The sequence below is a fragment of the Desmodus rotundus genome, chromosome 6 (assembly GCF_022682495.2).
Source record: "Desmodus rotundus isolate HL8 chromosome 6, HLdesRot8A.1, whole genome shotgun sequence".
In the NCBI taxonomy this organism is placed as follows: domain Eukaryota; kingdom Metazoa; phylum Chordata; class Mammalia; order Chiroptera; family Phyllostomidae; genus Desmodus; species Desmodus rotundus.
Genome location: NC_071392.1, coordinates 106,436,765 through 106,449,831, shown reverse-complemented (window position 1 = coordinate 106,449,831; position 13,067 = coordinate 106,436,765). Strand labels below are relative to the sequence as shown.

The 13,067-nt window shown below is 50.0% G+C and overlaps 1 protein-coding gene across 9 annotated transcripts in view; it reads right to left on the bottom strand.

Moving 5' to 3' along the window:
• PTPRT (protein tyrosine phosphatase receptor type T) overlaps nucleotides 1-13,067 on the bottom strand; it is a 928,354-nt gene that overhangs the window by 652,471 nt on the left and 262,816 nt on the right. For 8 of the 9 annotated variants that reach the window (XM_053926541.2, XM_053926537.2, XM_053926540.2 and 5 more), the window contains exon 2: nucleotides 3,933-4,058. In XM_053926541.2, the coding sequence (XP_053782516.1) occupies nucleotides 3,933-4,058 (126 nt within the window). Of the gene's footprint in view, nucleotides 1-3,932; nucleotides 4,059-13,067 lie in introns of those variants that run through there. The other variant, XM_053926545.2, reaches the window with a different exon arrangement.

The window sequence follows — 13,067 nt, the reverse complement described above, 5'->3', positions numbered from 1 at the left end:
ACAGGGGGCTGTGAGTGAGACAATGAGGGAGTCTTTCTTTAAACAGACCAATGAGGGATGATCTCCTTGAGGAGGGGTCATTGGGGCTGACCTCAAGACCTCAAGAAATCAGCCAAGTGAAGAAAAATGGAGAAAAATCCCAATGAGAAGGAACAGCACGTGCAAAGGGCCTGAGCTGGGAAAGAATCTGACATGCCCAAGGAACTGAAAAATAACCAGCGTGTCTGCAGCATTTCGAGAGGGAAGAAAAGGGACTCAGAGAAGACCCTGGGTCGCACAGGGCTGGGCAGGCCATGGCATGGAGTTCAGGTTTCATCCCGGGTGCCTGAGGAAGCCACCTGAGGGATAAAGGCCAAAAAGACATGGTCTGATGTACCCAGAGCGGAACGCAGAGCCTGTCACACACAAGCAGGTCAGGAAAAGGTTACGGAGCAGGTGAACAAATAGACTCCAACTCGGTTTCCAAGGGAGGGAGACCGCTGGCTTTACAGAAGGGAAAGTAAGATTTCAGCCTTTGCCCAGGAGAAGAACAAACAATTCTGCCTCATCCAAATTCACTTGCGTGCCTCTCTGCCTAAGAGGCATGTGGAGCCGCCGAAACCCACAGGCGCATCGTGACAATAACTTCAGTGATCATTATCAAATGCCTCTATTTAGAACAGCTCAGAAGATTGGATTCGCACAATCCAATATTTATGAAATGACACTCCGCCGTAATGAAGGGATGAGAAAATTAAGATGAGAAGCCACAGTTGTCCCATGGGGAGCGAGAGGGGCACAGTGAAGAAAGCAGCAATGCCACCCAGCTTCCCAGAACCTTGGTTTCCCGATCCGTAACATGGAAGGACAGGAGCCACAACTCAAATGTGTGGTCGGGTAATACAGCACTAAAGGCATATCATGTTTATCATTCACTCGTTCCTTTAAAAATATGTGATACAGATGACTTGCCCACCTAGATGCATCCACCCAACAGAAATGTTATGTAGCACATGCCAAGTATGATGCCCTGTATCGAGGAAGGGAGAGAAAGCTGGGAACGAGGCTGTCAGGGTCGCTGGTCAGATGGGACTTCTCATCTGGGGGTAAAACACGTGTTGAACAGAGAGCGCCAGCGGTGCTGCACGTTACTGAGGGACAGCGCAGGGTGCGATGGGAAACGTGTGCAGACAGCCGGCCCGCAGCAGGGCATTCAGGGAGAGCTGCCCGCAGGAAGTGACCGTTTAAGCTGAGGCATGAGAGGAAGTATAAGAGAATGGGGTGGGGGGAAAGGTTCCGCGAAGAGTGCTGATCTCATGTGAGTTTCTGAGGCAGAAAAGGGCATAGAACATTCTGGAAACTGACAGAAGTCAGGGTGACGTGAGCACAGGGGGAATGGGACATGGTCTGGCTGGAGGTATGGGCAGGACCAGCCATGCGGGGTCTTGGAGGCCACAGCAGCAGAGCTTTGGACTTCTTTCTTGGGGCCACAGGAATCCTCAGAAAGATTCTAAGCAAAGCAATGTGGGGACAATAAATGAAAGAGGTAACATGAACAGGTCCATATTCTAGAACAATCTCTTTGGCTCCTGTGTGGAGAGAGGATAAAAGTTGAAAGAGGAAGCCAAGAAGCCTGTTGGAATATCTTCCAGTTACCCAGGCAAGAGCTGATGGTAATGTGCACAGGCCGGAGGTGGCAGAGAGGAAGACAGGTACTCAGGAGGCACAGTGGCAGAACCAAATGACTGACAGGCAGAGAGGGTAAAGGGAGGGAAGAGAGGAGTATGACCCCCAGGTTTCTGAATTGGCACCAGAGTGGACAAAGGGGCCTTTCCTGAGACAAGGAACTAGAGAGTGAGCAGACAGGGAAGGAGAACGGGTGAACCAAGAGTCTGTTTTGGAGATGCTGAGTGTGGAGAGCCTACGAGAGCCTGTGGGGCTTCAGGTGGGCTCACCGGGAGCAGAAAGAGCATGTAAAGATGTAAGCACAGTCACGCACATGCGTGCGCGCGCGCACACACACACACACACACACACACACACACACACTCTCTCAAGACCTGGATTTATTGGCCAGCATCAAAGACAGCCACGCAGAGCAGAGCAGAGGTGGTATACTCCAGCACAGGTGCTCTGGACCCTCGGGGTCCCTAACAGGCTGAGCGACTCTGTCATTTAAACCAAGACACTTAGAGAGGACGAATTATAAAGGGGCAATAGGCACAAAGGCTGTCCCGTGGTCACCTTACTAATGAGCGTGTGTCTTTCTTGGTGACTCTGCTCATGCAAAGACAGACCCTGCCAGGTCTGAAAAGCTCAGTTTTGTACCAGAGCACATCTTTATTATACCTGCGGCTCATGTCCACACTCAGAAGAAACTTCTCCAAACAACTGATGCCCTTAACAGGAACTGAACGGAGCTGCCCAGCAGCTTCTTGCTTTGGAGCCAAACTTAAGGGTCAGTGAGGCGACAAGGAGCATGACCTCCCCTAGACATCCATCCCTGAGCATCTTGTCGGTCCTTATCTTCATGACGTCTGGAGAACCCCTCTCCCCAGGATCAGCTGGGAAGACAGGGCACAGAGGGTCGTGCAGGTCCAGAGTTCAAAAGAGATGTCTGGTGGCACCTGAAGCCGCAGGTGTGGCTGTCACCCCCGGTGTGATGGTTGACTTCATGACGCCCAAACAGCTGGCAGAACCTTATTTCTGGGTGTGCTTGTGGGAGTGTTTCCAGAAGATAAGCACTGAACCGGTGAACTCAGTAAAGCAGGCAGCCCTCCGCAGTGTGGGTGGGCATCATCCAATTCCTAGGGAGCCCACACAGAGCAGAAAGGCTGAGGAAGGGTGAATGCGCTCTTCCTCTGTTTGAGCTAAGACTTCCATGGTCTTCTGCCCTCGGACACTGCTGCCTCTGGTTCTCGGGCTCTCACACTCAGACCAGCGCTCTCACCATCCACCCCACCCCCCAACACCCCCGTTCCCTGGCCTTCAGACCGAACACCGCCACCAGCTCTCCTGACTCTCCAGTTTGCAGAGGGCAGGTCACGGGACTTGCCCCAGGGCTCCTCCCTGAGCGTGGGAGCCAGTTCCCGTAACAAATCCCCTCTGATGTGTATCTCTCTCTACAGCCTGTCGGTCCCGTTTCTCTGTAGACGCACTCGAAGAGTACAGAAGGAGCCTGCAGAACCCCAACGTTTAATGGGCGGAGTGAGGTGACAAAGGAGCCTGAGAGGAGTGCCAGGAGGGTTGGTAAAAAGCCAAGTCAGGGTGAGGGTCAGAGAGAGCCCCTGGTCAGGGAGGAGCCATAGAGGAGCAGTTGTCCTGACGACTGTCCCAGGGACCCCACTTTACAAAGAGATGAACTTAACCTTCTGAGAGTTACGATTCTTCCTGTCTCACGGCTTCAACTCAGCCCGGCCCACCCCAGCCTGCACGTGTTCTCCCTGAGTACACCTCCTCCAGGTGTACCTCCCCTCGAGCATACCTCACCGGCCTGCCTCACGCAGGCAGCCATCAGGGACGCACATTACAGCTCCAGCCCCATGGGTTTAGGATAAGCCTGGTGTTCGGGATGTCTGGACATTAACTTTGTAAGTAATATTCTCACTGTGCAAGTTTCCCTACATATGCACAGGCCTGAAAAGGAAAATACGACCTCAAATTCTTCAGAAACTCCTTCTTCCCCAGAAATCCCATTATTATCTGGCTCCCAGGCAAAATCCAGTGATGCCCTACTTGGAGCTAAAGCTTAGACTCTCAAAGCTAAATGAAATCCTAAAGGTTCCTAAATCCACGTAACACGTGACTCTTACCACATTCTGAAGAATTCACTCAGCCTTCCTTCTTTCCCTCTGGGGACGGGGAATTCACTACCAACAAAGTTCTGCACTGCCCTCTCAGACATCATACAAAGTAACATCCCAGCACCACTCCAAACACAGTGGGTCACCTACCTGTGGGCACAGCTGGGTCCAGCATCGGTTTCTCCCACGTGTTAATCTGCTCCCAGGTGAACCCATTGGTCCCCAGGGCCACGCTATAACCGCAGTTGCTGTAGTGCTCATCAAAAGGGCAGCCGCCTGCAAACAACAGAGATACGGGTAAATACATCCTCGTGTCTGCGACGTGGTTCGTTACCCCTGTCTCATCGGCTCCTCATTTACAGCTCTGAATTTTAAACTCTGGAGGAGATTCAAAAAAAAAAAAAAAAAAGCAAGCAAATTGGATTTTTATATTTGCTTTGGTGCTCTCAGGAAAGGCGCTGGCAGCTGCAGGTCCCCCCTATTTTAAACAGTTAATAAGGCTAGTTACATTGATTTCAATCTTCCTTCCCGAGAAAGTAAACAGCAACGTCTCGTCCTAAGTAGGAAGCAGTGAAGGCCAGGCCATGCCTCTGTGATTGCTTCCTGCAACAGGGAGAGACGCAGGGAGGGGGCAGAGGGCGCTAGTTTCGGCCTCCAGCAGAACCAGACATGAATCTCAGCTCCGCAGAGCTGGGTCAGCTCGGCCCAGAGGCTCCAGCCACCGAGTCTGGGTCTCAGTTTCTTCTCCTGTAATGGAGAGGGCAAGGTCCACTGGACAGAAACACCATGAAGATTAAAAAGGAATGACATACGAAAAGTAACCAGCACAGAATACATTCTCGACATTCACCTCCTCCCCCCTACAAAAGCAATGCTTGAAAAATCATTTTCATAAAGTAGAAATCAAATCCGTGAGGAATTACACAATCCTGCACCTGGCAGATGAGAAAGTCGATGTTGATAGTGTTCAAAGCTTTCCCCTGTAAAATCTAAGCCATCCACTATTTTACAATAAGCTGTGTCAGTTCGAGTTTGACAAGAATTTACTAAGCATGTGCTATGAGCTGGAAGCCCCTCCAGGTAACACTGGAAACGCCAGTGCGTCCAGAGAAACAGGAGCCCGCAGTATCCGGGAGAGGCGCGCTAATCAGGGCTGGGAACAATGTGAGCATCTCTGGGGATGGAAAGCAGGAGAAAGGCCATTCCAGGGGAGCCAGCAAGAGACACAGAGGCGGAGGCAACACTGATTTCTACACTGAGTTCTACAGCGGCATCCTGGCTGCTCCCCAGACCTGGTCTCAGGCCAGTCCGTCTTCTTCACTGCCCCTTTCTTATCTCCTTCGTGTTCAGGTCTCATCCCATCACCATAAACGCCTGCTGGGTCCCTGTCACACATCCAAACATGGCTCTGCTTGAGGTACAGGAACCAGCCCCTGCAAGCCCCCGCCTGTGTCTGCTTTCTCAAGTACCATCGCCATCGTCTCCATCGGCTGCGGAGGACAAAATCCCTCTTATGCACCCCACGCTGGGATCCTCTCTGTATATGGTGGTGGAAGTTCTGTCGACAAATTCAATACAGATTCTGGTCACAACACTGCCTGAGAAAGACAGTGAAGTCAAAGCTTTCTCCACCTTCCTTTCCTGCCACGCATGGGAACCCAGGAGACTGGCCTTCAGCACCCCAGTGAGCCTCGGGCTGGGCGAGGGAGGGCTGAACCTCGCTTGGTAGTACAGAGGTTGGGAAGTGGGTTGCATATTAAATTGGTTTGCACTAAACAGTAAGAGAAATGTGGGGTGTTTTGGGTGGACAGCTAGAGAAAGACGGAAAGGAGTGGGAGAGCGAGGTCCAAGAAACACCGTGAAAAGCAGAAACCTACAGAAGGTGATGGCCGATGACAAGTGTCCTGTGACGGGACGTGGCTGATGCATTGGTAGGAACTGAAATATCCATTGGCTTTCATTTGTTTACTCAGTAATTCAGCAATTACTTAATTGAGCAGTTAGCATGGATCCAACAGAGTGCTAGGTCCCAGCTATATGGTGGTTTACAAAAGAGGCATGCTACCACGATTTAGTCAGACTGACAGGAAACAAGCAAACTAATAAGTAACTGCACATTGCAGCGTGGGCTAGGGAGGCTGCAGCCAGTCCGGGAAGCCTGTCTGGCCATGACTTGGAAATAGCTCCGTCATGTTCTATAATGTCCCTCCATTACACCCAGCTCCTCTGGGGACCCAGCTTCTTGTGAGAGCCACATGTTGCTGGTGCTTTGGGGAACTGTGAGAAGAAGGGCCGTGACCAATGTGGATTAACAGGGAAGGATGGGAGGGCCAGAGGAAAGGTTAGGAGCAGGTAACAGAGGAGATGTGGCCCCAGATACAGTGGAGAAGCATGACCTTTTTTAAAAAAGTATTTTAATTTTATTTTTGATTTTAGGGAGAGGAGAAGGGAGGGAGAAAGAGAGGGAGAGAAATATTGATTGGTTGCCTCCCCAAACCCACAGGCCAGGCATGTGGCCCAACAGGGAATCAAACCAGCTACCTTTTGGTTTGGGGATTGATGCCCAACCAACTGAGCCACACCAGCCGGGGTCAGAAAAGGATAACCTTTGAAAGGCAAGGAGAGAGGCAATCAACCAACTTCCACTAGACGTCAAGTGGAAATGGTTCTGGCACATAGTAGGGGCTTAATAAATATTGAATGAATGAACCAAAAAATGCTAATGGGATGCCCCACACAGGCCAGCCACACTAGAGGAACCGTGACCCTATACCAGTCCCCCAACGTGACCTGCTCTTCCAAGTCTCGCACTTGCCACTTGTACCTAGAAAGCCACCTCCCCACACGGTCTGCCTGACGAATTCTCAACGATTCTTCCAAATCACTTCTACAAACCTTCTCCAACCAGAACTGCAGAGTGAGTGCCCCAGATACAAAAACCCAACATACTGCATTTAAAATTTAAAAAACATTGCAGCAGCAGCAGCAGCTGCAGTGGCTCTAAGAGGGTCAACCTCCTTTCCCTAAATTGCCATCACCCCGCTGGATCCGGGCCTGCGGGAGACAAATGAATCAGGTCAACAGCATTTACAACAGATCCTGATGCGCTGGGACTGCCAGCAAAGGTCGCCTGCAGCCTCTGCCGTGCTCCTGGGAATCACTGCTGAGAACCAATCCTCAGCCGAGATCAGCCTCCAGGGCTAGAGACAAAGCGTGTGGCCGGGTCAGTGCGCTGTGTACAGCACGCCGTTCGGGTCTTCTCTCTGGTGCACACAGGCCACCCTGCATCTGGGTGATACACCACATGATACACCTTGGAAATACGTAACACAAGGATATCCACCATTGGCAGGACCAGCCCATAAACAGATGGCTTACAAACATCCTTCTCACCTGTCCAGGCTGTGAGGACCTTCAAAGCTGGTGTTGAAGGTGCTGGCATCAAAGGAAGAAAGATATCGGGATCCCTGGGACAGTCATTGGATGACAGCCAGCCAGAGTCACCTAAGCAGTAATACTGGCATTCAACATTTCAAGAGCAAAACAGCAGCTTGTCTTATCTTACACCACTGAAGCCTTAGGGTTAGCTGTTACCACAGCAGACTCTTGCCCACCCTGACCAAGCAGAGAACCGTGCTCTCTCGTGCATTTGCTCCATGCCAGGAATACACCGGGCACTGACTGCATATGCCGTCTTACGTGCTCTCACTGAATCCTCACAACATTGTGAAGTAGACTTTTATCCCTACTTTAAATAAAGTCATTGACGCATCGAGGGGTTAAGTGACCTGTTCAGGTCACATGGAAGAGAAGTGTGGGAGCCAGATTTAAATCCATTGCAACTTAACCACAGAATCCATGCTCTTTCTAATGGACCAGAGAGAGAATGCACTCCCCCAAAGCAAGAACCAAACCTTTCACTTCCAAGGCGAAGAGAGGACAGCAGAAAGGTAAATAACTTCTAACATGGTTGGGTCTCTCCCATTTGAATCCATTCCCTTGCTCATTCTAGGGACAGTTAACAAAGATCTTTTTTATGGGCTCTCTGCACAGACTCAACAGATATGTTTCTTACCCTCATGAAGTTTGCAGAGTATCGGGAAAGACAAGCACCAATATCCGCTTAAGGTGCAATGCAGAAAACACGTCCACAGAGTTGTGCCAAAGCTCAGAGAGGAAGTCAATGATAAATTTTAATTAATGGTCTAAACCAATTCTCTGCCTTCTTCTACACAAGATTTTGGAGGGCTCACGGTTATCCCTCTGGGCACCCCAGCTTACAGATCCCAAGCAAGGTCACATTTGTCCCTAGTCTACTGGGTCAGTTGTCCATTCCTTACCTCCTGGTCCCCCAACACTCTAAGGGGACCTATGACAGCCACTTTTCACAGCCACTCCCTGGGTATCCTGCTGCTGCCACGGGCAGAGCTCTGGGGGTGACTCCAACCCGCAGCCAGCAAGCAAATGCCTTTCCCTCCTAACAGTCTGCTCTTTGACACTGGGGTCCCACAGCCCCGGGCTTGGGCCCCCACTGACCCAGCTCTTGTTTTCAGACCACAGTCCTCTCTTTCCTCCTACAAGGAGCTGGCTTCCAGTGGAGTCGAAAGCAGCCTCTCCCTCCACAGGGTCCGCAGCAGTAACGCCATCGAGCGTGCTTGGTAGGGTATGTCAATGTCTCGCATGAAATGGACAGCAATGTAAACATTTCATGTAAAGTGTCACATGGTGTGCTGGAGTATGATGTTGTTATGTTACAGACTTACATGCTTATGATTTTGTAACAAAATATTTTTAGGTAATAAAAAGGAGCATTATTTGTGCCAGACCCTGTATTGTGAGCTGTCTTTCTTTGGGACAGTCAGGTCCACCTGTGGGTTCTACCCCACTCTTTCAGAATTTGCCAGCCCTCAGGGGACCATGCTGTCCCTCCCTACAGAAGACTATTTATAAACAGGCCCCAAGCCTGCGTGTTATCACATAGGTATGTGTAAACCTCAGGGGTAACTCAGGGTTCACAACCCTGCTATGGAACTCCAGGGCTCCCAGCAAAGCAAGGTAGACTCTAAGGATCATGGGAGTATCCCTGTGCTTTGCATACATGAAGAACATACACTCCATTCAAAGGATGCTGTCAAGCTGGTCTACCCATCGGCAGCTCCAGTCCAGGCAAGGCAGCCTGATAAACACAGAAGCAGGAAACTCAGCATGATGGCAAGCAGCAAACAGACCAGGAAAAGAAAGAAAAGCAGGACAGAAGGAAAGAGTCACAAGTCTGTTCCGCCACTGCAGCTCTCTTAATGTCCACCTGCCAAGAGGTGGCTACCTATTTTGGTCTGAGTTGCTGTTGGTCACGAAGGAGGGGAAGGAGGTGGAGGAGGAGGCAAATCAGTACAGACACTGGACACTCTGCGTCCATACACCAACAGCCAAGTTGCTCAGGAAAGTCATAGCCATCCCAGGTGTTCAGATGACACAACAGCTTCTCCCCAGGAGAGCTGGCAACAGCAGTCCCATACGCCATTACGAAACCACCAGAAACGACACCCAACAGCAAGGGGCGCATGGCCGATTTCATGAGACAATTTCTCATAATCATTCTCTGTATAAGCTGAGAGCATCACCCAAACATACGATTCAGGGAAAGCAACTCACTGGGAACCAATATGATGCGCTCTAGAAATCCATCTCCTGTTGGTCTGGCTTGACCCAGAGATATGTTTTAGAAGCTGTTCAGGGGAGAAAATAACTTCATAAATATTTTTAAAGCACTCCTACCTGCATTTTCTTTTTCTCCACCAACAGATGGAGAAGAAGTATCTATGAGCTTCGGATCACACACCCTGACGGCGACCTACGCTGCCAGCTGGGTACATACAGCCCCCTTGGCTGACATCCCCTCCTCATTTGGGGGCCTTTGTTTTCCAGTGTACAAGGCAAGGGGTTGGCAAAGGTGAAGGATTCCAGAGACTCAGAAAGGACCGGGAACTGGCAGGAGCCACAGCAGCAATGTCACCAGCCCAAGGACCAGCTACTGAGAGCCACAGGAAGAGAAGAAAGAGAGGGCCAGCTGTCTCCCCGGACCCCCGGCATGAATCAGTCAAACCCACGATCTCGGGTCTCACTGCAGCCATTCCTGCTCGTTCAAAAAGTATGTTTGTCTGTCTCCGCGCAATTCCCTGGGGCCAAAACACCTGGCAGAAAGTAGCCTGCCACGGACACCTGGCCATCCCCGCAGATGTCTGTGGCAGATGGCTTGCAGGAGACACGGTGGGAAGAGATTCCCCGAAAGACAACTTGTACGGCTGCTCACCTCATTCAGTCTGAAAGAGTAAGCAGCCCGTTTAACTGATGTCAACCCATCGCAATCATTTTGGGGGAAATCAAAACCCTCCTAAGCCTCCCATCACCCCAGGAATTGGGCTCAGCCGCTAGAAGATGGGTTGTTGCGTGGGGAGGACCCACCTTAAAGAGGGGAGATGGCAATGCAGCCACAGGCCAAGGACCCGGCACCGCCTCCCTGCGCCCAGCCAGGGGAGCCGTTTATCTGGACAGGTTGAAGTCCAAATGTGCCACAGGCCCCAGGTGCTCTGATGTGAGCCACGTGTAAAAAGTCAACAGAGAAATGGAAAATTATAGCAAGGAAATTGGATTTTGAAAATCCATTTGGGTTTGGTAACGTATAGCGGATCAGTATCTATGAGAGAAGGAAAAATAGTGCAGGATACATACTTTAGGATACATTAAAGCATAAATAAGGTTTATAGTGCCAATCAGAACCTTTTTTTTAACATGAACCCTTCTTTTGAAAATGAGAGAGAGAATTCAATAAAAACATAAAGGTGTCTGCCTCTGCACTTGTGATATGACCCTTTGTGCTCCTGCACAGAATGCAGTGCAGGAGAGGAACTAGAGATTTGTTAGGCTTCTGCTGCCTACCAGGCACCGTACGTGAGCTATGCACATGTGTACTTACACATGTGTGTACAGCAATGGGGGTAAGTTCAACCACCACCACTTTCTAAGACAGGGGTCAACATACTTTTTGTGTAAAGGGCCAGACGGTAAATATTTTTGGCCCCGCAGCCACACAATCTCTGACACAACTACGCAACTCAGCCATTATAGCATAGAAGCAGCCAGAGATAATAGGTAAACAAGTGGATAAGGCTGTGCACCAATAAAACTTTATTTATAAAAACAGGCAGTGGGCCAGACAGCACACAGGGGCTGCAGTTTGCCAACCCCTTCTCTAAGAGAGAAGCATTGCTCTCTCCATTTACACAAGGAAACTTGTCATCAGAGCTACTAAGAGACATGCCCAGCCAGAGCTCTCGGGGAAAGAGAGAGACATCACCTTCCGCAACAAAAATAGTGACACCTCTCAGCCATAAAAAAAGATGAAATATTGCTATTTGCAACACCATGGATGGATGTTGAGAGCATTATGCTAAATGACAGAAGTCAGATGAAAAAAGACAAGAACTTTATCGTTTCATGCACACAAAAACAAGCAGACCTAAAACAAACTCATAAGAGACAACCAACCATTCTCATAAGAGAATGGTAGTTAACGGAGGGGAGGGGGAGCAGGAAGAGGATAAAGGGGGTCAAATCTACGGTGACAGAAGGAGACTAGGCTTCAGGTGGTGAGCACGCAGTACACAGAGATGCCGCATTATAAAGCAGTACACTTGAAATTTACATAAGTTATTAACCAACGTCAGGGCAGTCCGTCCTCACAGGGTCACCCGACGTATAGGGAGATGACACTTGGGAACCATCCAGACAGATGCAAGACATAGCAGGACTGAATGGTTAAGGGGCCTCGGAAAGGGAGACGTTATAGAAGTGGGGTGTATTGGTTTTGTACTTGGGGCTTGGCAAACATTTCCATAAGAAGACTAAAAATTTCCACCTTATGGCTGTACTAGCTTTCTGCTGTTATCCAACAAATCACCGCAAACTTAGGGTCTTAAAGCAGTAACGATTTCTCCTCTCGTGGTTTTGGCAGGTCTGAAATCCAGGCAAGGCAGGGCTGGGCTCTCTTCTCAGGGCCTTGCAATGCTGAGGCTAAGGCGCAGCGGGAGCTGCATTCTTCCTGGAGCACGGGTCCTGGTTCTGGCTCACATGGTATTTGACAGAATTCAGGTCCTTGTAGTTATAAGCAAGAGGGCCCTGCTTTCTGGCTGGCTGTCATCCAGAGGCCACTCTCAGCCCCTAGCAGCCATCCACAGTCCCTGACCTAAGCCCTCTCATGTCTCAAACCTCTTCCTTCGGACAGGGCACAGTCCTTTTAAAGGGCTCATCATTCACTCAGGCCCAGCGAAGATCATCTCCTTGTTGATTGACTTAAAGTCAACTGATTTGGGACCTTAATTACATCTGCAAAATTCCTTCACCTTTGTCACTCACCTAGCCTAATCAAGGGAGTGAATTCTATCGCATTCACAGTCTCACCCAAGGGGTGGGTATGGCACAGGATATAAACCGCAGGGGAAGGGAATCTTGGGGGCCAATTTAGAATTCTGCCCACCTCCGTAGGCCACTTAGTCTTTGTCACTCCTACTCAGCAATGCCAGTGAAGCACAGAGGCAGCCATAAATAATACCGGGAAAATGGCAGACTTGTGTTTAATAAATCTCGATTTATCGACACTGCACTTCGAATTGCATGTGACGCTCATGTCACAAAACAGTATTCTTCTTGTGATTTGTCTAACCATGTAGACATGGAAAAACCATCCTTCCTTCACGTGCCGAGTAAAAACCAGTCAAGATGCAGAACTGACCCTGCAGGCTGTGCAGTTTGCTGACCTTGGCTTTGAGGCTGTAAAAATTTCCAATTTTAACACAGTCCCAGAAAAGCACCTGGTTTCATCATTTGAGGGTTGGATGTCACGTGCTTTTGACAGCTCCCTCCCATTTCTCAGTTGTCAAGTGTTGGTTCCTTCGTCCAGAAGTGGAGAGGGGTGTTTCCCCCACTGTGGCCCGCAGCTACACCACTGGTCAGTAGAATGAGGGAAAGAGAGAAGCACAGTAACTGGACTTAAATAACCCCATCACCTACATCACAGCATGTGCTCCTCACGGGCGAGGAGCTGTTCCCCAGGAGTCTTCCCATTTCCCAGGCGAGGAAACCAAGGCTGCAGCGATGGACATACTCAACACCACGCATCAATCAGAGGCAGAGCCAAGGCTATGGTCAAGGACTTCTGCCCCAAGCCAGAAGGTCTGAGAAACCAGAGCAGATCTCAGCTGCAAAACTGGTAGGGCCCAGTGCAAAATT